The sequence below is a fragment of the Calidris pugnax genome, unplaced genomic scaffold (assembly GCF_001431845.1).
Source record: "Calidris pugnax isolate Ruff unplaced genomic scaffold, ASM143184v1 scaffold44, whole genome shotgun sequence".
NCBI lineage: Eukaryota > Metazoa > Chordata > Aves > Charadriiformes > Scolopacidae > Calidris > Calidris pugnax.
The window spans coordinates 32,316,497-32,343,899 of NW_015094506.1; the positions used below are offsets into that span (position 1 = coordinate 32,316,497).

The window sequence follows — 27,403 nt, forward strand, 5'->3', positions numbered from 1 at the left end:
CCAGATCTGTGAGTTGTCCCAAATGAATGAGTAGAAAAGAACGTGTTTTGCTGTGTAAAACCAAAATAACTTCACAAGCTTCATCTATCTTCAGATATATGCTGAGGTAACTGAGGCTTGAATTTCTCTCTAAGACTGCTATACAGCCAAAATTGTATTAGGATTTCTGTTATGGGAATTATATACCCTTTTATCTGTTATTATATGCCTCCATATCTGTTATGGGTATTATTATATCATTTTCATGTGCCTCATGACATGTGGCTTCTCATCCAAAAATACCAGATTCTATTGGTTAGGTCTGAGGAAGCAGAGAGAGGCATCTTTACTGAAGACAATGAAAGGTGTTGGTAGTTAAATTCATGTCAAAAGTTGATTAATTCCTCTTTTCTAATGTCATTGAGAATGTTAAATGAATTACTGAATTTATATTCAGTTTTCCTGTCTACTTCTAGAAAGTGGGTACTAATTCTAAATTTTATATATTGCTATCCTGCAAAACCTTTGCTTAAACTCTTTAGGTTTATTGCCTTTGCTCTTTGGATTAGAGGCTAATATTTTTCCTGTGGAAAAATATTTCTTGTTAATACTCGGTATTTTATATCATTCTTAGAAATAGCCAAAGCTGCAGTAAAAAAAAAAAAATATAATCACAATATTAATAATGCTTTAAAAAGTAGGTAGAATGCAAACAGTATTGGACTCCAGTGAAGCAGTGAGCCAATGTGAAGCTCCCTGTGTGATTAAACACTTCTGCATCAGAGAGTATAATCCAAATTTCACCCTGAAAAATATGTTTACCATCCATTCAAATCACTGGAAAATGTTGTGCGTATTTGAGGATGCGATTTAGCCCACAGTAGCTGATTGAAAACTTTATCTTAACTGTTGCTTAACCCTTCTGATGAAGGAAAACTTTGGCATCCACTTTGCAGTTGCTTCCCGTACGTGTTCAAGGACAGAATGCCACAACGATAATGAGTTTTATCCTTGTTGTGTTTGCAGCCCTTCCAAATAGTAGCTGAGGGTGTTCCTCCCCCCAGGACGTAGGTGCCTTTAGTTAAACTGGGGGTGTCTGGGTACAAGTGAATTCCATCACCTTCAGTGGAAGCTATGCCTGTGCTGAGAACAGGCAGAGGACCCACACTTGCACTGTGGCTTCGTTTCTGTGCTTTGCTTCGTTTTCCCCATTTCCTAGTATTTACTGTTGATTAAGGATATTGCAGTCAGGATCTGAAATTCCAAAATGTCTGTTTTTCCTGGTATTGCAAGCATGGTCATTACCTATGAATCGCCAGAGAACATGGCAGAGTGGCATGGAGGATACGTTACCCCGTATCCTTCTGCCTTCTCAGAGGATTAAATATCTCCTTGTCTGGAGATCTCCTCTCCTGTGACATTCTCCAGATCTTGCCAAGTCTCCACCTTGGCTCCTCAGTCGGATTTCCACAATGGGAAAATCCTATTGAATCTACCCAACTTGGGAACCTAACTGTAAGCTTTTGAACTGCCCTCTGAAATGTAATATCGATTCTGTTCGTGCTTCAGAACTGCAATATGTTAAAACCTCATTACGTTTATCTTCCGTTAAATCCTGTAGAATTCAGTTACTCTTATTTAGATCAAATTCCGTTGGATTTTTGTCCTTATTATCCCGTTGTTATGTATACAGGAGAGATGGCTTGCAAGGCATGTCCATTGGTGAGAAAGGGCTGGTTCCCTCCTCCCTCTCCTGTTTTTTTTTAGAAAGATGTCACCGACAACGGCTCTCGTTTTTTCCTGGATAACTATGGCAGACTGCAGGAGAGGATTAGCTCTGAACGCCGAGCCTGCTAACAGAAGGTGGGAGAGATGAGAGCCACGCAGGAGGAAGGCAAAGTCAGCACAGAGTGCACGAAATCGCAAAAAATCATTAATGACCTTCTAATTGCAGAACTGAATCCCATGTTTTTCCCGCAGGGCTAAAATGAGAAAACACCGTGCATGGCCATTATCAGTCAGGAGGACTGTTTGCCAGTTCTCTGGAGTTTTCTTTCCTTCTGAAAACACATTTACAAAAATAAGTACGTGTTTGTTCTTCTTCAGATGTAAGCTGCCATGATAAAATCAGCTTGGGGAGAGCTCAGAGACATCTTTGCTGCTTCCTGAAAATTGCTGCGTGGTTTGTTTTTTTTTGTTTGTTTGTTTGTTTTCAAATTGAGAGGTTTTCATATAACATGCTTTGAAAGAACTTCTTTTATGCAAATAATACCACACTTCTCTCATAAACTAAACACAAGCTGGGCCAACCTCTGCCTGCAGATAAGCGCATGGTTTCCAAAGTTCCCCTGACTGCAGCGGGAGGGCTTCCTGCTTATCTGAGGAGAGTACGCGCCTCAAATCCCTGCAGGGCACAAAAATAAGGTAACAACCAGTGAATTGTTTTCACAGCACAAAAAGCCTTTCAGGAAGCAGCAAGGAGTAATAAGAGGTGGCTGAGGGATAAGAAAGTACCCCTTTCCCTTCTGGAAGAGGCAAAGCTGAAGGTAGGTTATTTACCGAGACCCCCATTGCATGCTATTAATAGGGGTAAAAGCCCATCAGTCAAATATTTGACTAGGCATGGTTTGTAGGGATTTCAAAGACATATGAAAAGATAATGCCCGTGTCCATTAGCTAGTTACTTGGAAATGCAATGTAGGTTAATTCAGTCTTTCTTTAAAGAGTAATGATTATCTTCATTAACAATATATAAGATTTTTAAAGATTTACTCTTCTGCACCTATCATCCCTGTTAAGTTATGCCTTCTACATCTCAGTATTTACCCTGTATCATCTATTGCTCATTTTAAATGAGGTAGTATTGAGATTCTGTCATGTCAACAGATCTTCTGCCTTTCAGGCTGTTTTAAGCACCCCGTTTTCTAGTCCTTAGTCAGCTCAACTATCACAGGAATCGATGAGAATATTGTTTGCATAAAGGCTATGAAGTTGAGTCTTGGAAAAGGTGGCGGCTTCACAGTAAAGGAATGTAACTTATCCCGACAAACCTTAGGTCTGAAACCAGGCTTTCCTGTGAAAATCCAGGCGTGTAAGACTATAGATCTCTCCCATCATCACCTCCAACAACTGTATCTTGTTCAAATTTAAATTCCTCAAGTGTGAAATTATTAATCACACGAGTAGTCCCTTTTTTTAATGAACATGACATGCATGGTGCTAATAAGCAATGTAATGTAATTTGAATATTTTAAGTAGGAGCGGGGATGTAAAAGAAGACGTTCTTGTTAAATGACAGTGACCTTTGCTCAGTGCCTGAAGTATTGAATTCAGTGCTATCAACTACTTAACTGCTCCTCATGCTCAGGAACAATTGTTGTAATATAAAGTCCTAAATTAAAAACACACATTAACTGACGTTTCCAATTTTACCACTGCCTTTTGATTTTCCTTTTGGATAAGGAGACCAAGCTTAGAATTATGGGTGAGATCCAGAGAGGCTACTTTGGCATCTAAAATGGGGTTTAGAGTGAGTTCAGGGCATAAGTCCAAGAAAGGGATCCAGAGAGCTAACACTTGCTGGCCACAAAGCTCTCAGGTGCTTAGATTAGCCGGTGCCTGCACTTCGTGTGGAATATTCCCTGGATCTCACCTGAGCTTCAGCTCTGCAGGAGAAGAAATCACGTGGAGCAGTAAGAGGCTAAGCTGGTTTGCAGTCCCCAGACAGGATGGAGCCAGGCATTGCAGACGGGTCCTGATGCTGACAGGCAGCCTCCAGTCCCAGGCTAAATCCCAGCTCTTTCTCCTGGCCCACTCGGCTCCAAGGCATGAGGACTGCTTTGCCTGGGAGGATTCACATCCATATCTTCCACTGTCTGCATCTTCCCACCGGGACAAGAGGAGGAGAGTGAGGACCAGCCGTCGGGGTGGGATGCTGGATCTCTCCTGGCAGAAGGGCAGGAGAGTGCAGCAGGGGCTGCCGGCACCCAGGTGGCAGAGAGGGGCAGAGCCAAGCCCTAGTCCCAGGTTTAGACCTTTGGCCAACCTGTCTGTGCAGGGATGGACACCAGGGTTTTAAATGAGCCCCTTTACATCAGGCACCGTCCTACAGCTCAACGTTGCCGTGCTGTGCTTGTTGAAAACCCGTCATATTTTGGAGGTGTTTTGTAAGAATGAGCTAATTTATCCTCATGTCACCCTTATGAGAAAGGTAAATACTCTCTGAAGTTTGGAAACAGCCTCTTTGCTTATCTCACAAACTCCTCGAATCTGGCTCCAGATTTCCAAAGGAGACGCTCCGGAGTCTGGACGAGTCCAAAACCTGGTACGGGCCCTGTTTAAGCAAGAACCCTTGAGAGCAGCGGTTGCACATTTAAGCTCCCTAGGTCTCCCCAAAATAAGGGGAGGGGACAGGCTGAAAGAAATTAAACGAAAAATCCATTCAGAAAAAAACAAAGACCCCATTAGCATGAAAAAACTTGTACTACTCAGCCATCCCTGAACACCTTCTCCAAACTGTTGAGCTTTTCAGCATCCTCTGAAGGTCAGCACAATATTTCAGAATAAAAGCTGTGGCCGACGGACCCTCGCTGAGGGAGATCTGCCAAAAAAAACAGGAGCTGAGGCTGCTCCAGATCAGCCACTCTACTGATTGCAGCTGTGACACTGTTGCCTCTGGTGAGAGCCAGGATGTCAGATAGGCTGGTCCCAGGCCATCTCGGGATTTATGAACACCAATACCGTAAAGTCCTTGGAAGCAGATCATGAATCACAGGTTCGCAGCAAGGCAGCAGTCATGCCAATGAGCCATCATTAACTCAGTTTCTAAACCGAGTGAAAGTAGGGCATCAGTTAAAGTGCATTGCAATAACATAAACTTGCGGTGACAAAAGCGAGGTCAGCATTAAAAAGAAAAAGGTCATAACCCCCCCAACCAAACACAGATGGGAAATGAACACTCTCCTTGACATTGCTCCTGTTTGATTATCAAAAAGCTGCTATGAAGCTAAGTAGACCATCAGGTTATTAACTTTGGTATCAGATAAAGGATGTGTTTTGCTAAGCTAAGGCATAAATATAGCCTTCATTACTTTCACTAGGTGGTTTACAAACACAGCCAATTCAGTTTTCTCTGTAGCCATTCTGAGGGTCTGCACCACGTTTTTTCACTGGCAAAGACTACTGAGTTAGTTTTGTACAGAGGCAATTTGTCTTTGGGAGGGCTAGTTATCTCAGAACATTAAACCATCGTGGTTGTGATGCTTTCGGAGCCAGCTTGGGTACCGAAGGAGTGCAGTCTCCTTTCCAGCACTAAATACAATACAAGTGGACAAATCACAGTATCAGCCCAATGGGCTGTGCCAGGCCAGACCTGTTCAGCAGCCTCACAAAAGCTCCTAGATGCAAGGAGGGGGCTTGGAGGCAACCTAAAGGCAGCCCAGGGTCAGAAGCAGGGCTTTTTGCCAGTTTCTTTTTTGCCTGGATAAGGCGTCCCCCAGCAGTCTCCTTCCAGCCCTGGGGCCCAGCTCGCTCTTGCAGATGTGCTGATCTCGCTGGGACCTTGCATCAAGTTTGCCCGTGACATCTCAGCTTGTCAGGCTATGCATCAAGCAAGGCGTCAGCAACCTATAGGAAATCCTTGACCCCAGCTTTTGTCACTCATTTGCCTTGTGGCTCTCGGGTGCGTGTTGACCGAGAAGGGTGAAGTGGTGGCACCCAGTGGCATGCTTTATGTGCCCCCACCGAGCAGAAAAGCCGCTGCCTGACACCCTCCTGCCAGCTCCTCCAGAGAAAAGAAGGGAGCCAGCACAATTTCTTTTGCTTGGTATCCTAGGTATTTGTACCACACCTTAGAGGAATTCAGGGACTTGATGGGTTTAAGTTGCTGGTATTATTATACTTATTATGTTTACTGTGACATCAAAAGGAAACTGAATAATTTGGTGAGCATGTAGATCCTTTGGTACAGTTTTCTTATAATATAGTTTATCATCCCTAGCTATTGATGTACAGAACTTTTTTTTTTTAACGAGATTAATGTTTGGCTATGAAGAGTTATTGTCTCAGGGACTCCTAAGAACCATTAGCACCAAATGACAATTAAACTGCAGGAAATGCCTTGCATCAAGATCATTCATAATTGCTGTTAGAACATTTAGATCAAATCTGTATGCTGTCTTGGTTACTCATGGCTATCTGCCTTTTAATCTCTTTCATTTTATGACCCATGCCATTCCTTTAATTATCACAGTATGGAAAGCTGTTCGATTTGCAAGACAGGAAGGGCTTCCAAAATCTGCTCTGCATTTCTGTACAAGAATTCAGGTAGATAGATGTTATAACCATAAAGCATAAAGTAGAAAATCTAAGTAAGTGGTGAGAGTAGTACAGGGAATTGAGCTAAAACTGTGTTTGCAGCCAGGTTTGCCAACTTGGCTCTTTACGAAAGGAGGAACTACATTCCAAGGAAATTACACTGTCCCCATTCTGTACAGACAACCACAAAATGCTCAGACTCATGCAAAAAGTTGATCAACAGGATCAAGTCAGAAATACAAGAAAATTGCTTTCTCCTACTGTAAGGTGTTTTTATCACACCAAAAAAGACTTGCGTCTTTACCCAAGCTTGTATGATTTCCTTGGTTAACCAGGGCACACGTCTGCATTTATCTCAATGCCTAGAGTCAATAAAGGTCCTGCTTTGCATATACAGTGAAAATACATTGAGAGATTAATTAGTCTGTCCAAACACGTGAAAAATTTGGAGTGAAACCCAAATATCTCCATACTCACTCACCTGAAACAGAAGACCAACCTTACCCTGTGCTATTGGTCATGACATACAATAACAAGCATAATATATTTTCCTGTCCCACCCCTGCCCAGCTTCTTTTTGACTTGAACTGAACACTTGGATTGAGTAAGATGTTGCCAGTTGTCAACCTGAATTATTTGCTGCAGATACCAGGCTTAAGTCTGTGGTAGAAATGGGTTTATTTTACTACCAGTGTAGTGGTAAAGAGCCAAAATAGCATGACGGGTATTTTCTAACTGAAGCTCCACAATTGCTGACTCGCATTTCAGATGAATGTAGTGAATCAATAGTGTTGTGTCGTTCAAAATTTACTTTCTATTTTCTTGCTATCACTAAATAATATAATAATGAGAAAAAAAAAAAAATCCATCCTTCTGCATCCAGATGTGGAAAGCTGTCCTCCTGTATTTAACAATCCAAATCTGTCTAGAAAGATAAGCATGAACAAACAAGGAAGGACCTACCTTATTGTGGCTATTTTGTCCCAGTGTTTCAATTATTCTTTGTATATTTCATGCTTCTTTTCTAGTTCCTCTTCTTTGTGGAATTGATTCTTCAGCTCTTAGACCGAGTACCACTTCCTCACATAAGAAATTTCCCTGAATTCCAACAAATGCCATATACCACCTTTTAAATTAGTCTTTTTGAGCAATGTCTAGCTCTTGGTCAGCTCCACTTGTTTGTAATCTATCAGTGAGTGTTTGCTGAGGTTCATTGCAAAAGAACCTGTGGTGTCATTGTAGCCCATCACAACAAAAAATGATTAAATAAATCCAGTTGTGCTACAGACCCAAGATATGAGTTGGCTTTAGGATGTTTTGATCTGAAGCAAGTTTCAAAGAAAGCACTCTACACTTTATTGCACTGCAGGGCACCTACAGAAAAAATAATGCTAAATGAGTATAAGAATAACATTTTCTCCACTGCAAAGGATAGATTAGTGTTCTTGTATTTTAATGTCTGTTAAAAATAAACCTGGCAGAGAAGGAAAATGCATCTATTGATAGCTGCTGTGAATTACAATCCTATATTGGACCCAGTAATGGACCGTGTGTATTGAAGAGTGTGTTTTATGCTGGGAGAATTTAGATTCTTTCTTTTTTTTTTTGTATTTGAATATTTTAAGAAAAGGCTTATAGATCAGTTGAACATGCTAATGAAAGCAATTTCTTCTGACACACACGGCTGCACTGGGTATGTAGTTAATGGCAGATCCTCTAGCAATTGCCTAGGCTGTGCCCTGCCCACCAGTTCTTCACCATCAGCTATCCACATGCACACACACCTCTTGGAGTGACAGAGAAACCTCCCAGCTCCGTTATGAATGAATTTATGACCTAAATCACTGCTACTAAGACCTGTGACTCTATGCACTAGCAAAATGCATTATGTTAGTGTATCTGTCATGCTGCAGGAAAGTTAAGTTCCCATCCTAGTCAGGATGAGTAACCTAAATTAGACTTAAAATAGTGCTGAATATGAGGGAACATGAGTTTTTAACTTGGATTAGCCATTTGAATTCAACTCGGGGATCATTTGTATTTTTACTGACTTACTCTCTCAAATTTCCTTGTTCTCTCCGTTATTTTAACTCAAGGTAGCTAATTCAGGTTAGCAATTCTGACTTAAGAACACTTTTAATCTGTGGACATAGAAAATAAGTTATACCTCAATAAGTGCTTTACATATAACCAACTTGTCTCCCGATGCAATTGGTTAATTGCAAAGTCTGGTGAAGACACGTCCGCTGTGGGCTTAGCCTGTTGAAGCTGATGCCAGTGCTGTGACAGATTTGCAACAAGAGATTAAAGTTGGATGGATGGAGCTGTTATCATCAGCCCCTCTCATTTGCCCTGTCCTGTTAAATGATGATGCTGTCTCCATGGCAAGGCGTCTGATCCACAGGGAATGAGGTCCTGAGCTGGCACAGATTTCAGTCCAGGATAGCAAAGCAAACTGAACTCTCAGGAGCAGTAATCGCTTTGGTTATCCTGTATAAATTTGCCACCACAAGTCTGTCAGAGCCCACAGTAACAAGATGTAGTATCCCACTGCAAAAAATATAAAATGATATTATCAAATATTTCCTTAAAGAGAGGAAAAGGCTACCGTTTGCTGGCAGTAGAGTTTCTGAAATCTGAATTTACGTGGCTCTGCTGTTACCTAACCTGAAATGACCTGTCTAAGGACTAAATGTATTCTTGTACAAACGTGCTCTACATGGCACACGCAGGACCCTGTCATTTCCGTTTCTGTAATAAAGCAAGGAAAAATGGGATGCACCAAACAACTTACAAAATGCTTTCATGTCAGCATATTGTCTTAGCCTGTGCTGATCCGTGGAGTGCTTTGGGATCAGTTAAATGGGGCCCAAGTTGTTGAAATGAGGGCTAGGAAAACAAGCATGACTCCATATTCTGGCTTCCTTGCATATGACAGCTTGAACATTACTCCACAATAAGGCCAGGCCTGACTTGTCAGTACGGTGGCAAACAGTGTGGAGAAGAGACATGATGTTCAATGTTTACAAATTGTCACCCAGGCCGTAATTAGGGAGAATGAAACTTGTAGGGAAAAGATTGCCATTGGGAAGCCATTAATGGTACACAAACACTCAGGACCAAGCCTGGTAGGAAGCATCAGCCACAGCACTCGAGGTTGCCAGGCACACTAATATGACACATCATTACTAGCCACTTGCAACAGTTGACCAAAATCCATTTTCTCATCAGTTATACAAGCCAGTGTCTGCTGAGGGATGGAAAAATGAGCACATCATGACACAGGCTTTGAAAATATCCTTACAAAAGAAATAATCCATCCACAGCTATTGCTTGCTGATAGTTATCACAGGCCAAAGCTTACAAGTCTTCTGTAGACACATGAAAGACACACTGACACACAAGTCACAGCAAGGTCACAAAAGAATGAACAGCATCCATCATTCAAACCAAGTAGAGAAACAAAGGGATTACTTGTTTTCCTTTTGCAACTGATAGGCAGCAACTGGTTCTTTGACCTGTATTCAAAAAGTGCATCTATAGCCTAAGTATTTTGGTTCTAATTCAGCAAAACTCTTTTTAAGCACACACACACACAAAAAAAAAGTGCTTAAGTTCAACTGAAATTATATTTGAGTATGTGCTAAAGAGAACTGGGCTATTGGACCTTTGAAAAGAGGTGGGACTGAACTTCTCCAAAGTTTTCCTTCTTCTTTGGGATGTATTCAAGTGAAGTGTGTTTGCAATGACCTGGTCTGGAGGTTACGAAAAAGCAGGCTGCAGCAGTGGAATAGGGAAAGACCCTGGGTCAAATGCAGACATAAAGATGCACCAAACATCACAGGAATCTCACTGAGGAACAGTAGAGTTTATATCACGTGAGGACTATGAAAAAACAAACACCCCAAAAAATGGAGTCACACGTTATACCCTTCACATAACTCCTGTGTCCTCCCTAAGCTATAAATGTTTCACAGGAGAGCACGTGCCTTCTGATTTCAGGCACCTTAAGGAAAGATTCACAGTGTGCTGGAGACAGGCACTGTGAGGATGAGGAACCATATTCCCTAGAGCTGCCCATAAATCTGAGCCTGAGCTTCCCATAGGTGGGAATCAGCAGATTTCTCTCTGGGAGGGTGCTTGAAACACCTCAAAAGCATACAAAGGAAGACACAATGATGGAGCTCCAATATGAGAGCAAAGATAACTTGATTTTCACTTATTGCTCATATTTTCCTTCCTGTAGTGATGAAACACAGTGCCTGTTATTCCTGGCATTCTTTGCATTACATTGAATCCCGCCCTTACTCTCGCCATTAAGCTTTTTGGTTCCAATCTCACTTGCTAAAGGAGTCTGAGGAGGAATTTTCTGTCACCAAAGCACAGATTCAAACCAGTGCTGTTTCACCAGCCGGCTGTAGGCAGAATAACCTATCTGAGGAAACTGGCCTCCCATCCCAAGATGTGGTTTGAGGGAAAGAATAAGTCAGCCAGTATTTATGGCTCTGAATCCCTCTGCAGCACACACTGGTATTTACTGTTGGAGAACTAGGGATCCTCTTTTTTGGACACTAGAAGAATGGAGAGGATTGTAAGCTGAAGACTGAGGGTCATACTGGGTGGGAAATCTATTTGGGAACATATTAGAACAAGGAGGAGGCACATGATATACTGCAACAAAGTGAGACCCTGGCTCTCAAGTAACCCTGCATCTTTTTTCCTGTCACGGTGGTAGATCATCCTCATCTAACTACTGTCCCACCTATTGTTTTCTCTCTCCCCTGCAGTCCCACCTCTCTTATGTGGGTTTAAACTCGTTGCAGTAAACAATATACCCGCCTCTGTGTTGTGTCAGAAATAGAGCACTTTTGGAATTTTCTGCTTAATCTTGTATTTGTCGGAACATGTTGACTCGTCAGAAGTGAATCTGCAGGAATGTATCGGTTTTTAGCAGTTTCTCGGGTGGAAGTGCTGGCTGAAAGGAGGCAGAAAGTCCTCCCATTGCTGGGACCTTTGCTTGGCGCTGGCGAGGCAGGGACGTGGACACGGTTGTTCTTGGATCGGGTGTGACTTCTGGGTGTTTCACACAAACTGAGAAAGCTCTTGGTTTCATCCCAGCACAGAGCAGGAAAAATTCTGTAATAGCAAGAGGTTTCAGAGGATGAGAAAACTGTTTCCTGCCCTATACAATGTATAAGTGTGCGCTTTATGTACTGAGGCTATTTTCTAATTATAGCAATAACCCTGCTTTTTTTTTTTTTTCTTTTATACTTAAACCCATGTTTGGTTTGTAACCAGGATTCTGTTATCACTAATTAATATCAGACAGTGTTGTTGATTTGAAGGAAGATCTTCATTTCTCAATACCAGAAGTGTGACTTGTTCTTACCAGTTAATACTTGCAAATAGCCAGTGTTTCTGATTTTTATCCCCAGCTCTCAATCATGATTCTTATCAGGTAACAGAGAGGAAGAACAATTCTTTGTTTCCAAAACCTATTATTTTGTGTAATTAATGAGGCAAGCCACAGAAAGAGTCCAGTGAACGCTGAAATAAAATGCCACAAGGAATGCAGGAGATTATTGATGGATTGTTTTAGCCAGACTAGTGAAAACACTGAATTTATACACAGCTGAAACAGCTCTGGTCTATAGTCTTCTTTTCATTTTGCTTAAAGTTTTAATGAAATAAGAAGTCAGCACAGATTCCTATTATTAGTTTGCAATTTTCAAGGTTGTCTATTTTAAATCCTTTCAGTGGTCATAAGCATTTCTTTATGAGCAACAATTGCTTAACTATAGCCAAACTATAAGTATTTTCCCAAATTATGTTATCACATTGCTGTTAGAATGCATAATTGTTTTCTCCATGAAAAAACTAAATTTAGCTTAACAACTGTGTCATGACATTAACAGAAAATGTCTGGTGTGACAAGGCATGGCGTGGACACCGCACCGAAACGCTCATAACCACAGTTCATTTAATTGATCTTCTGAGGGGGTGAAATATCACACTAGTCATCTGCCTTTGGTTTTCCAAGCCACTTCAAACAATTGTGTGGAGAAGTGAAAAAAAAAAAAAAAAAAAGCGCTAGGTTTTTTGATTTCATCAGTTAATGGCTGTAGGTCACTTGATCCTGCTTTGTTTACAATACAGTGATAGGCCTATATCTTGTAAAGGTTCACCAGAGTGACTTACTGTTGTGGTACAAGGCCTAAAATAAAACTTGCACATGCCAGGCACCACATGATACATAAAATATTCTAACAATATATTGCAAAACCTTGTCAACGCTGGGGGAAATGACTATTCCAAGAAGTAGAGCTGGCTGAAAAAAAACCCATTTTTTTCTAAACTGGGCCCTTATGAAAGACAGTGATTTGGGGAGCTGGAGGCGGGGGGGCGATCTTCCTTTGGTCTGTTGGAGAAAAGCCTCTTCATTGGTTAATCAAAAATGTCAACAGAACAAAGGAGAAGCCCACTTGCAGCTCAAATCTTCACGTTATTTCAATGTCTTTCCTACTGCTCGTTTTTGAGCAGCTGTGCTAAGAGCGAGCTCAGCCCCTTGAGGAACTTGCCAAATACCTTATGTCCACACACTGAAGTGCTGCAACTGCTTCATGTGCGCTTGTGTCCTGGGTGTCCCCAGCAGATTTGCTCTCAGCTACCTGTGCACCATCTCCTTCTAAATCATGTCAGGCAGCTGGTTTGATGCCCGTGTGGAAGTAGTCATCTCTCTTCTGCTGCCGTACAACGCGCCGAGGGGCCTTGCAAAATTCATCAGAAGAAAATCCTTCTGTGAATTGTTCTGAAAGCGGTGAAATGGGTACACATGAAGAACAGTAATGAGCAGTTTTTAGCATGAGACTATTAATGACACTAAGCAAGATTACGACACTTCTCACACTGAAATAGTTCCGCTAATACGTGCAGCCTAGAAACGGATTTCTATTGACTGATAAACCGATGATTTAGTGTATGAAATATAACCTCTCTTCCCTTTAAATATATTTTGACAGATTAAATCTCTGACAATGAAGCCTTTTACTGCATATCCTTCTGGGTTTATCGTATTCCTGCTGGCCTTGCTGCAGAGGAGCCATGGACAATGCAAAGAAGCAGCTAAAAAATCGGAGATGAATTTGAGTGTAAAATACGATCTTCCTAACTTCATTGCAGAAACACCGATTCAGAATGTAGTTTTATACCAGCATCATGTTTATATTGGAGCAGTCAACAAGATTTATGTACTAAATGAAACTCTCCAGAACATTTCTGTGTACAAGACTGGGCCCGTTCTGGAGAACCCTGACTGTGCGCCGTGCGAAGACTGCAAAGATAAAGCCAATTTATCTAACAGCGTATGGAAGGACAACGTCAACATGGCGCTGCTCTTAGAGACTTATTATGATGATCAGCTCATTAGCTGTGGCAGTGTGTCCGGAGGCATCTGCCACCGCCACATCATTCACCCCGACAACCCTGCTGACATTGGAAGCGAGGTGCACTGCATGTATTCACCCCGGCTGGACGGAGAAGCGGATAATTGTCCTGACTGTGTCGTAAGCACTTTAGGAACCAAAGTTCTGGTGACTGAAAAGGACAGGTTTGTCAACTTCTTTGTGGGAAATACTGTGACATCTACGTTTCAGCCTCCTCACGTGCTGCATTCCATATCAGTTAGAAGGTTAAAAGAAACGCAGGATGGTTTTGAGTTTCTCACGGATCAGTCTTATATAGATATCCTCCCTCAGTTCCGCGACTCGTATCCCATTAGGTACGTCCATGCCTTTGAAAATGATCACTTTGTCTATTTTCTGACTGTCCAGAGAGAATCTCTCGACTCCCAGGCTTTTCACACTAGAATTATCCGCTTCTGCACTTTAGACTCAGAGATGCGTTCTTACATGGAGATGCCTCTCGAGTGTATTTTTACCGAGAAGAGGAGGAAGAGGTCCATCCGCAAGGAGGTGTTCAACATTTTGCAGGCTGCCTACGTGAGCAAGCCCGGTGCGGCTCTAGCCCACGAGATGGGCCTGGGGTTGAACGATGACATCCTCTACGGCGTTTTTGCACAAAGCAAACCCGACTCTTCCGAGCCCACCAACAGATCTGCTGTCTGCGCCGTATCCGTGCGAACCATCAACGAGTTCTTCAACAAGATTGTCGACAAGCAGAACATGAAATGTCTGCAGCATTTTTACAGGAAAGAGAGCAAATACTGCTTGAACAGGGTAAGTGACCATTGATTTATTACATTTTGGGACTCTGGTTCTCTCTTTGCCTGCTCCATTGCCAGGTAGCCGTCCCCTCAATTTCAGATGCAAAATGTAAGTCCCTGAACATTTCAGATTATTTGGCGTTGCTGATGATTCATCTTTGTAAGGATTAGTTTCTGTAAATTGACTGTGAAAATCACTGAGGTCCTTATGGTGCTAAGAAAGTATTACTGAGACTGGGGAAAAAAAATCCTTTTTTATTTGTATTTGCAAGTAATTATTTTTCTGTGTTCTTGAGAGACTGTGATGCAGATAAATGGAACATTTAGGCGGTTACTTCTTTCAATATCTAAGAAAAGTATTCATTATCATTTGAATCCATGTGCACTGAGGAGTCCCTGAAAAATATCACTCATACTTTAAACTGTGTTAATGCTGAATCACTGCCCTCTTTAGAAAAAAAAATGAAAGAGCTGGTTTGGAACATGCCACGAAGAGCCAGATTGTAATACCATTACTCATGCTCGATACATCAACGGTCCCACTGAAATCAGTTTTCTTAATGAAAGAAGTGTCTATGAGAAGAGTATCTGAATGAGGACACCAGTAGGCTAGGATGGGAGGGCTGTCCCTCTCTGCACCGTGTGCTCAGGTGGTTGCTGCTCTCCAGCCATCTGAAGTACTGTGAGGGAGGGAAGCACAGAAGTTATTTCTTCCCTTCTGGACAGTGTCTGTGCTGGTGTCAGCTCTTGCAAAGGAAATGCATAATCTGGGAATTGAGTACTTTTTTAACATGGAAACATAAAACGCTAGAATTGTACCTGCTTATGCAGCAGGGCCTTAAATGTCCCCTCTGGGGAACTTTCTTTTCTCAAAGACAAGGAAACCAGAGCTCAGAGGTGGCACAGTGTCCTCTCCCGGAGGGCAGGGCCAGAGCTGTTATGGTGGGCTCTGCTCAGCCTCGCGAGCCAGCACGAGGCCTGTGACAGGAGGGAACAGCCCAGCCTGCGTCTGTGCTGGAGGGGATCTCCCATGTCCCATTGTTGGGATGGCTCCTGGTAAGAATGGGAACCACAGTCCTTCATCACCCTGATACCACCGGGTTTCTCTTCACCATGGCTGCCCAGCACAGGATGGGATGCTGGCATGTGCCCAGGTTGGCGGTGGGAGCTTCTTTCCTGAAAGAGAAGGGCTGCTCTTCCCTGCCAGGGGTGAGACGGGGTGTTCTGGGGAGCAGGATCCATTACAGAGCTGCTGTGGCTTCTCCCCAGGAGCGTCAATGTGCTCAGCGAGGGGGTCTGACTCCATCTGGGCATGGAGTCAGATCACAGATCACAGCAGCCTCAGCATTTGGGGGACAACTGCTTATGGCAGGTTCCAGGTGTTAAACTCAGATGTAGGCGTTGCTGGCGAATGCTGATACAGCAACCACAACAGACCTAGCATTTTATTCCCTGGTTTTTTTTGGAGAGAAGGCAATTTTCAGGAACTGAAAAGAAGTTAGCAAACATTCAGCACAGTAACTTCTTATCTTTCTTCACTGTGCTATTGCTGTCCTAATTTTTCATTTCAGGTCTTAATATCCTTTTTTTTTTTTTTATTTTTCAGTTCGTTTTTAACAATGAACATTGTTCTTCTCTGAAAGTACTTTTTTTCCTTATTCCTGGGGCATTTTATTTGTGAGTGACTGTCTTTAAAGCTTGTGGCCTTTAACTTATCTCATTCTGTCCTTGCCTATACACCTGTTTCATAAGGTGATCTTTTCATAGCAAAGTATACCATTAAAATATTGACAGAATAATTTGCCACTTTTCACATGCTGGGAAGTACTTTCCTGTTTCAAAGCTTTTCCAGAGTCTGCTGCTGCTTTGCATATCAGAACTGAATGTCTTATACTGCAGACGGTTTATTATAGTTGCCCATTTTCAAGAAATGTCATCAGAACTCTGATTTCTGCTACATTAAATTGATAAAGGGAAAAATGTTTCTGTGATTTCTTGTGGTTCCTTTAAATGGCATAAAGGCAGTCAGAAATTTCTGTCCTGATTGTTTGCTTAACACTGAAATATCAAGACTGTCAAGCTTTGCCACTCCATTTCCTTTGCTTTATTCCAGAGGGCTCGTTAAGGCTTCAATGAAAAGTGTCCCCTGAGTTTTTTCAGGTTTCAATTGGCCAAAAACTTTGGCAAGAATTTGCCAGGCATCCTTTATACACTTGTTTTTCTCAGGTGTGTAAAATAGACCTGCAAGGCTGGAAGGTGAAGGAAGGGAAGGAGCAGGCAGAAGAAGGAAAGCCTATTATGTCTTATGCTTATGCTTGTGTCAGGAATGTCAACTCTGGTCTTCATTGATTTTGGAGGATATAAAATAATAATTAAAAAAAAAAAATCTTAAACCCCTCGAATCTTCTTAGTCCCTTTTTTTTCCCTGTACATTATAAAAACGTACATGAGGGCATAACCCATTTTTTCCCCTTTGTAAGTCACCTTCAACTTAAAGGAAAGCTTTTATAAACTGTGAGAGTTTGTCACAGTTTATTTTGGCAAAATTCAAAACCTGCTTTTAGTAATGGAGCCAAGATGATCTTTCTCTTTGATGTTGAAAGAATGAAACCACAGACCACTGATGCAAGTGAAAGGCACTGACCACTGTGAGATTAAGTCATAGGACAGTGAAAACAGTACAGCAGTGAATATGGTATACCACTGACTTCAACATTAAAAAGAAAAATGAGCCTTTAGCAGTGTTTGCAAGGGAGTGCTATCTTATAATTTACAGTTAGAGTCTGATTGATGAAGGCCATTTCATGTTATCAAAAAAAGTCCCACAAGACAATTGTACATAATTTTGTTGGGCTTTGGGTAGTCCATCTTTTTAAGTGGCTGTCCCTCAGGACTATTTAGTCTGAGGCTGCTAACAGTAGAATTAGACCAAAATAAACCAGAATAAAACATCCAAAACACTTCCTCAATCTATTCTTCTCAGATTTTAAGCATTTTAAAAAAAATACTTCAACTCATCATGATGTGGTTGACAAAATTTGTTAGCTTTTAGCCTTGATTCCTCAAGGAATGGAGTTTATGTGGTCATGCTATTGCATGCCTCTCTTTCTGTTAGTTGTCCTGACAACCTCAACAATAAGAAATCTTAAAGATGTGAATCCAGGTGTGAATCCAGAGACAGATCCAATATGCGCTCGGGCTGTGGAAGCTGATGAAGTGTAAGGAGCCCCTTTGTATACATCAGGTCTCACAGGGACCAAAGCATATATTGCTCACACAGAGGAAAAGTCTCAGTCAGAGCTTAGCTGGACAGCAAAGTTAACCAACCACAAGATATAAATCCAGACACAACTGTGCTTCGCTTATTCCAGTGCTCATGGAAAACTTTATAAAATCAAAATAAAGCATTTCCAGTTGTGTTTAAGTGAAATACATAATGAGCAAAGCCTGGACTCACTGAAGTCAGGATTAGGAAAAGTGAATCCAATGGTGCATCTGATTGATATCAGATGTACCTCAGCAGAGCTGTGACCAGTTAGCACTTCCTAATAATTTCCTTCAGGGAAGAGCTGGCTGTCACTTACTTCAACGATAGCAAGGAGGAAACAGAACCGGCTTTGAATTAAAAGAAAAACTTGGAGTCATAGTGAAGGGGTTTTATTGCCCAAGTCAGGACAAGAATATCTGAGAGGTAGCTGCTGTGGAGGGTTTTGAATCACAGTTCAGGAATCTCCTCACCCACGATGAGGAGAAAACTGGATGCAGGCTTTTAGCAGAGTTTATTTGTTCAGTTAGTCCCTGTCAGCCCTGGTATGGTACTTCTGAAAGCAGAGGAGTAGTTAGGTGAGGAGAAAAATGCTGCTTACTTAATTTTCAGACATGGTCCAGGAGTGTGCACCTCTATCATGGATTAAATGTGATTCTCCAAGTGAGAAAGATGGGTTGAGTTTAAGCCTTGACATTCTTAACTATACATTTCAATTGTCATTAGTTAGATTATGATTTTATGGGCTTTGTTTAGCCTTTCTGCATCTCATATTTGCTAACGATTGTCAGTTCTCCTCTGATACCCAACCTCAGTCACTATTGACTTCCATGGAAAAACACCTCTAAAAATGAAATCCAAATTGAGCTTTGTAAAGTTCCTGTGGTTTTGTTTCTTCTACGGGTGAGTTCAGGTGAAAACCTAAAGTACTCCATTCACCTTACAGGAAAAGAGAAACCACAGACAGGCTTTTGCTACCATGTTCCCAACAGTTGTCCAAGAGCAAGACAAACTGGTCGCCACTCCCGTCACATGAAAGGCACAAACAGTTGGAAGAACATGAAATGAAAACAGAAGATCACCAAAACAAAAGAGAAAGTGACAGTAAAATAAACACATGGTGATGCTTCTTTATTACCATTACACACATGATAGATGAGTAAAATTGGGTTATGCTTATATTGTAATGGAAGAAAATAATTGCAGCCTTCTATCAGGAAACCGCAAAGGCACTTATTGATCTGTCATCCTAAGGGTATGTCTAGGAATATTTAATAAAATAAACAGAGACAAATAACTGTTTTGAGGCCCCATAACCATAATATCCCACACCATTTGGCTTAAAAAATTTTGGCAGGTTTAAACATAACACCACATCTCTCTGATTAAGAAGCGTTGATGTAGTTTATTTAGATAGTCTCACAGCATGGAAGAATTATTTTTTGTATTGCAACTAGCATGTGCCTGAATATTTTCCCTAAAAGTCAGGCAGCAGAATCCGTCAGACTGGTTCAGTCATCTATTCCTCTGGAAATGCTGTATCAAATGGTGCACAGCACTATGCCTGACACATAACATGCTCCCATCCGTACAGATTTTGTGCGAGCTTCTTTACGGGTTCTGACATCTCAGAAGAATAAATGAAGGGGGACTGAGTGATGGGCAGTGTGCACTGACACCCTTTAAAACAGGCTTAAATCTCCCATGCACTATGAGGTACATGGCCATCTCCCCACCTGGCCGTGCAAGACCTGACCGGGGAAAATAGCATGGTTTAAGGGGTTGCAGGAAGAACCTGAACTCCAGTTAAGCTGCACGTGAGGGAAGTATGGGTATGAGTGTGGGTATGGGTATAGATATGGGTATGAGCATGTAGGGGGTATGGTTTGAGCATAGGTACGGGTATGGTTACCTCAGGCTAGACCAGACCCAGCAGAGGTGTAACTGTAGAGGTAAGGGCTGTTCTGTCCTTGGGACTGGCCGCATGGACACCGCCACAAGGGAGTTCCCAAGAAAAGGCAAGGCAAGGAAAAGGGCAGGTCAGGGAGTTTCTTTGGAAAGTACTGCACTGCCCTTAGTGGTAGATATCTTAGCTGACTCTTCCAGGAGAGATGGTGTCTGGGGACTGACCTGTTAGTCCCCAAGTGCTGCAAAACCTACAGAGAGCTCCCTTCTCCTGATCTCCTGTTAGAGGCCTGTCTCTGCCTCCCACTGCTGCTGCTTGGTGTTTTATCATCTTCTTGATGAAAGCTGGATTTCTCAATGAAAAAGTGGTATCCGTTAAACTACCATTTTCTGCAAAGGGCACTGCTTTATCAGCCAGAGTTACTAATAATGTTCCATTTCCAGACTTTTTAATCAAATTCTTCCACTGAAGGCAAGGTTCCCTATTGGTTATTAGTGTGGAACAGAGACTTTGCTGCTTTTCTCTGGAAGTGCACAGAAATAATTTCAGGCAGAAAGTAAAATTATTCTTTTTTTAACATGGATATCCAGATCCTCTGGTCATGTGATTTTTTATGTCTGAGTTTCAGGAGGCCCTTAAATAACACTAAAGACTAGAACTAGACACAGAATTATTTTCTTATCCTATGTAAGTTTGCAAATTTGAAACTCTTTACAGTCTCACAAGAAGAGGTGTCTAAAGTGTAGACTAACAGATTTGCAGCATTAAGGACACTCACTAGAGATGTGTAATATTCAGATTGAAGCCTCTTTTCCTGGGTTCAGACCAAATTCTAAGTCTCCTTTGCCCCAGATTAAGTTCCCATCTAGTCTGCTGATGGTTATCCTGCAATGGGACTGTGTCAGCCCCTCTTGAAAGAGCTGCTTGGATTTCTTTATAAGCAATTCCACGTTCCAGAGAAAGAGAAGTTGATTCTGCAGTGCACTACATGCAAATCTAAGTCCTGGATTCATCCCACCTGGCTTTGGTAGGTAGTTGAGACATCTAGGCAAGCAATGAATTTTCCTCAGGGTCTGCTGCCAAACGATGGAGAGACACATAAATCCTGACAAAGCAGACATCTGCCTTCCAGCTCACTCAGCACCAACCTTACCTCAGCAGTTTCTCTACTTACTCTACTTGATCTGACTCAGGACCACATATTGCCGTCATTATTGCTCACTAAAGCAACAGTAGGTAATTATTTTCCAGGAGACTGTTGTATTACTTGAACTTTCTAGGTGGCATGTGGGTTTCTGATCTCAGACAGCTTTTGCATCAGAGTGGAATTACTCCCTCATTTCCAAACATACAAGTAAAACCAGAGTCAAATCCCACAGCAAATTAAGAAAAAAAAAATTCTGCTAAGGAAGAAGATCCATGGCATAAATGGTTCAGAAAGCAAGTGTAGGTCACGAAGAATTATTTCTTGCACTGTCTGTGGAGTGGGTGAAAACAATGACATGTTAGAGGACGAATGATCTTGGGGAAACAATATACAGCCTGTGGAAATTAGGGCAAATTGCATGATTTTCTCCTGCTTTCAGGACTCCTTTCTATCCCACACATCTCTTGCACCACTGTTTTGGCTAAACATGCAGTTGTTGTGCAACATTGTCTTGGAATCAGAGTCTCTACACTCAGCATTATCTTAGGATAACTGGTCTACTTGTAATTCACAGCTTTTCTATTTCATCACGGACTTCTATGAAAAATGCACCTGATGTACACTGCAAATGTGTAGCAAAACTGCTTTTATCAGCACAACATCTCTGATGCATTTTTTTATTTCTTCAAAATGTGTAATTAGTCAACACCTCTCCTTTGATAATCTGTATACTGAGTTAAATGTTAAATTAATATAAGGGAAATCAGTGAAATACAAAGATTACTTAGGTCCATTTTATCTACTGAATCAATAGGATTTACTTAGTGCTAATGCACTAACCAGATTATGAGAACTAATGCAGCACTCTCCAATGACAAAAGCAAATAACTCTTTGAATGATCTTGACAATAGAACATGTAATCATCTTAATTTGTATTAACTAATTACATTTAACATGGATGTCTTTTTACCGATTAACCTAAGTGTACGGTAACTTCAGTACTTCCTTACCCCCTCTCATTTTAGCAGTGAATCAGATCAAAACAACAAGTATTAAGAGTTAGTGGGATGATACTATGTAACATTTTACGTCAATGGAGTTCTTTAAAAAATGTCTCTTTCTCTAGGTGTCATAAAAATTTGTGTAATCTTCCCATTGACTTCAGTGAGTTCTAGGTCAAGTCCTTGATTGTGTAGCTTAAAGGTAATTAATCCTTCAGTAATTCCCTCTAAATTGTTCCTTATTTTGCAACAAGTAGTATTTTGAAGGGTCGGTTTCCTGTGTAACTCGGACCACCTCCAGGCAGTAGCAGCACATAGTAGTGGCCACTGGGTAGTTAGGATTGCTTGATTGTTTCCATCTGAAAGGACTGTTTCCAGTTGCTTTTACTTCAAGTCTCCTATTTTGCAGTTGAGATGTGCAAAGTTTATTCTCAGAAAGGGAATATACTTCTGTACTTTATAAAAAAAATCCTCCTTGAATTGCTTTCAAATACATGAGTAATATTGGGAAGAGGAGGAAGGAAGAAGAGGGAAATGATCCTTTGTTTCAAACAAAAAGAGGAAGAAACTCTTTTACCTTTTAGACTAAAGCTTCAGTGCCTCAGCAGAAGTTCTTAGAAGCAGGAGAACCCAGTCCCATGCCCCAGCTGTGTTCAGTTCTCCATGAACACTGGACTGAGTTCACAGCGACTGCACCATCAATGTGTTTTTCACCGGTCAAAAGGAAACCAGAAGCACAGTGGATCTGGGCTTGAAGAAGAAAGAGAAATTTAGCATAGCTAGTACCTATCATGGCCACATTAATTAGCTGTCTTTTTGTGCTGTGAGGGCAGCAGATGGAGTATGCACTGCGTATCCCCAGCAGACTGCTCTAGTCTAGCTTCCCTGTAGTCTCTATGGCAAATTATAGCTGACTCATCCATTTGGGATGCCTCTTTCTGAGGACTTACTGACCCTAGCAGTATGACTATGTGCAATCGTTCAACACAAAAGACCCAATCTCTTAATTGATAATATTTGATAAAGTAAGTGAAATGGGAGAATATGAATGTAATGCAATCTTGATGCCATGCAGGAACACTATTCATGTGCTTTTGGCCTGCTGTTGAGCAGTACCTGTGACTAGTACTGATGTATGGCCAATCCTATTTAGTCACCCACAGTTGCTTCTCTTGGAAGTGCAGCAGCAAGTTTTTGAAACTCACACTGATGAGTTCTGCTCATCAGGAGTGATGCTGACCCAGCGGGTGAGGAGTCTCACTGTGGACTTGCAATTGATCATGTTGGCAAAAACCAACATGCTACATCCAAAGAATTTCTGTTTCTCATGTTCTTCAGTTCTGGCTGGCTTCTCTTCTGTCTGTTGTACAGCACTGGAGTTCATTCACAAGAGATTCTTTTCTGGTCAATTACTTCCAAAAAATAAATGTGTCCATATTTTTTCCATGTATCATCATTGAATGTGCTCATAACCGTAAAGAATTCAGAGACCTTGTGACAGTTGTGTATAGTGCGAACAGTAAATGCGATCATGATTTTTTAGAATTGCTAGTAGTAAAATCTTATCCATTTCACAAACTTTCTGTCTTGTAAATTGCAGAGGAAAAGTATTTCTTGGGATAGCATAGTAGAAAGCTCTTTATATATTCCTCCTCTTCTCCATTACACTTTTTTCACTCTGACCAGCTATGGCATAAACCATGTGAGAAAGGAGAAGGGAGATAGTCCCTTTGCCAAGGGAACTGACAGAAGAAGGCATGAAGTGAATGGAGTCTGTAAATGTGCCAGAAGCCAGGAAGTTTGTCCCGCTTATTTTTCTCCTCTCCCCATTTTGTCAAAGAGCTGGAAGTACAGGGATCTTAGTAGTCATGTCTAACTGAGTCCAGAATTAGAAAGAGTGGTATGTGACAGCTGGGAAGATTTATGAGGTTTATGAAATTTAAGGAGTAATTCCTTTCAAAGATAACAATGATAGGCCAAATTTATTGTGTCCCTCACTTTTATTTATATGAGACTGGGAAACAGACAATACAAGTTCTAACTCCAGCCCCTCTAATAGACCTCCAGCATCATGCTGATCAAGTTGCTCATCCTCTTCACGCAACACCCTGGCTGCACTGAGGTATTGGGGCCAGAATTTCCCTTCTTGTATTTCACACAGAGAGAAGCAATGATCAAATACACTTTTCACCTGAAGAGAAATACTGCAAACTACCCAGAAAATCCAAATGTATTACAGAACAGCAAAACTGTTGGCTAAAAATACACAAGAAAATTTAGAGTGGAAAATCTGATAAGGTTCTTTTGTGTGCCTCACAGTTACTCTTCCTGTTCAGAGTGTGCTGTTCACATAAATTCTTCACCATTATGTGCTTGATTCCAGTAGGACACACTCCTGAAAACTGTAGTTTTATTATTCATCTTAATTCACTGACCTCCACAACAGAAGAGATAAGCAGCTCATACACCGTCTCTATTTTTAATCAGATTGGGAATCAATTTGTTACGTAGAGTCATGTATTCATTCACTCTATGGCAGTTTCTCTGAAAAAGGATTTTTGCCATTTGCAGATACCAGGACCCAGCTCATTTAGGAGTAGCTCATTTCCCCCTGCTCCATGTTATGCCATAGAAATGCTCAAAGGAGAAACTTTTTCAGTGCTTCTGGATGTCCACTTCTCTTGAGGGAGACTTCCAGGATACACAGCAGAAAATAAAAGTTGATACTTGGGAATTTGATTCCTGACAGCCATCAAGTTAAATGTCATATAAACAAACCAGCAGGAAATAAGACTCCTGGTTATTACTACTTTCGCTTGAGTTCTCCTTCATAACCATAGTATTTTACAATTGACACTAGGAAATTTTACCTAGTTACTCTCAGACCATTTTTCCAATTTGTCAAATTAAATTTTAATTTTAATGATTTCCTCCAAATTGCTCACAAGACAGTCTTAGATGTTCTGCAGTTATTAAGTCATTAATTTCTAGTTTATTCAAGACATTAAATGTAATATCAAGCCATTACACATAGTATTGCTTTCTAATTGAGCACTGCACTTAACTAAGAAGAACAGATTTTGGCCAGCTCTAGAAGGACGAGGCTGGAGGAGTGTTTCTCCAAAGTGCAGTTACTGAAAATAATAAAAAAGCTCCCCAAAAGCCTTTGGTTAAAATTCTGATTTATTCTTCCCCTGAGTCTAGCTATTCAGACTAGAGACTAGACTCTGTGATCACTTCTATTCTGACACTGACCTAACAGAGTATTTTTTTGAGATTGCCATTAGGGGCTTTAAAATCTCCTCCCCACTTTGCACTTCTGGCTTCGGTTGTGCAACTCTGTCCGACATATTATTTTTATGCTGACTGAATATGATGTATCAATCATCAGTTCACTGCCAAACAGCGACAGCTCCTGATAGCCCAGCTTGATGATGTTTAGAAATGTTTTTGGCATGTTCGTCTTCTGTGGACCGAGTCCAGGCTAAATTCCGATACACCACAACTTCCCCTGTGAACAAGTAAGATAGTGTTGGTTATCTGCCACCCTTCTGGACACGGCCGAAAGGCAGAACTTGCCCACACCTCGTTGCATTCCAGTGGCACACCTACACCAGCTTCACAAAGTCCTCGCTATGAATCACACGTTCACAATTGGCACCTCTCGTCCTACAGGAGAAGCAATATAGCCCAACCCAAGCACTTACCCGCTCTCTAATCGTCCGTTTCAATAGTTGTGTGATTTGTCACTGGAACTTGGCATAATATCCAGAGTGCATCATCTGACATCAGTTATTTTTCCACATTGACAGCCAAATGGATACTTATGAGTACACTGAGAGACAGAGATGGAGGGAGAGACTCAGGCTTCAAAGAGTTAATTTAAAGCAGCTTCTTTGCCGAAGTTTTCCGTGTTATCAATCTTCCTTGAGTTTTCTAAGTAGCCTTTTAATCTCTGCATTTCTACTCAAAGATCAAAGCCTCCCTATTTCTTAAACAGCTAACCTTACATTATGGTTAAACCATGAAGCGCCAGGTTTTGTAAGAGAGCCATATGTGGAGCAGGCTGCAGGTTCTTGGGCAGATACCCAAAATTACGACATCCCTGAGGAAGGCTGAGCTGACTTTGTGGCTGGGCTGACTTCGGGGAAACTAGTAAAGGTGTTGTGGCAAGCAGGAAAATCTGGCTTCAATGGGGTTTTGTGAGGCACGTCAGGATGTTCAGATTGTGTTAAGATGACTACACAGGAGGAGGTACTTTTTTAGGTTACCACAGAAACATCCCCAAAGTCATTTGCTTATGGAAAAATAAGAGTTACAGCAAAGAGCAGAGATCCAAAGTCGGAGGAAGGTAAATTCAGAAATCTGCCTTATTTCAAAAAGCATGAAAACTGTACATCTCTCCGCACTTGAACTATTCATACTTATTGTATGAGTAATCTTTGCACAGATGTTTCAGAAATACTTTTAGAATGGGTAGGATATGAGCGTAGAAGAATAAAGCTTTTAGCTTGTTTGGTGGCCAAAGCAAAGAAGATCTAAATTTGTCCCTTGTTGATCAGTCAAAAATGTTTAAAATGTATACAACGAGTGTTCAGTGTGCATAGTGCAAAGTGTTAGTTCAGTTCCTGCTGAGCAAAACACACAATACTTTAACAGTTAATAGCAAAACTAATAGAGCAAACGCTTTAGCATGTGGATAACCAAACCATTAAGTCACTGCTGCATCAGATATAATCTGGAAGCCTTCTTTCTGTATGATTAGGCAGTGCACAGAGATTTCAGTTGCTCTTGTTTGGTCTTACACAGGTTTTTACCTAAATGATACAGTAAATTGACAGTGTACCCTGAGAAAAGCTGGCACCATAGCTGATTGCAACTCCTAGGGATCATAGAAAACTTCTCCCACCAACACTGTTGCTGTGTACAATTCACAAGTGTTACAATTCAACAGCAAAGGACTGAGCTATTAGTTTGAACATTTTGCTAACAGCATTTTCAATGCCTGATTTTTTTTCCTCCAGGTTTCACCAGAGTTAAACCAGCAAGAAATTTTTGTTTCATTGCTTACTTTCTCGTAGTACTTTGGTTATAGGTAGTAGAAAGAAACCCATTTGAATCAAGAAAATAAGAAAATAAAATTTTTCTCCTACTTGTTTTTAAGGCTATGATCCAGTTCCATTGAATTTAGTAGAAAGACTCTGACTATCTTTAAAAGGTTTCATTCAAGCTTTTAAAAAAAAAAAAAATTAAACATAATTGCAACAACAATGAATCAATAAAAAAAAATTAGGAAAAATTAAGCTCTCTATTGATTTCAACAGAGGGAACAACCATAAAATCCTTTATCATCTCCCTACATGTTTATTCATAAAGTATGTCACAGTGGGAACTTGCTAGATGAGTTCCAAATTTAAACTGGTTAGAGATCCTTTAGGGGGTTCCCAGTTATTATCTGTACGATCTCACCAAAACAGATGATGTAGTATCAATAGTAATGGCATTACCAGTTAATAGATTACTATTGAATTGTCAGGACAACAGGTTATATTCTTCTCTGGAGATAAC

The 27,403-nt window shown here is 41.1% G+C and overlaps 1 protein-coding gene across 1 annotated transcript in view; it reads left to right on the plus strand.

Annotated features, from left to right (window-relative positions):
* Window positions 1–13,328: 13,328 nt before the first annotated feature.
* MET (MET proto-oncogene, receptor tyrosine kinase) overlaps window positions 13,329–27,403 on the plus strand; it is a 72,288-nt gene continuing 58,213 nt past the window's right edge. The window contains exon 1 of the mRNA XM_014964340.1: window positions 13,329–14,528. Within this exon, the coding sequence (XP_014819826.1) occupies window positions 13,329–14,528 (1,200 nt within the window). The remainder of the gene's footprint in view (window positions 14,529–27,403) is intronic.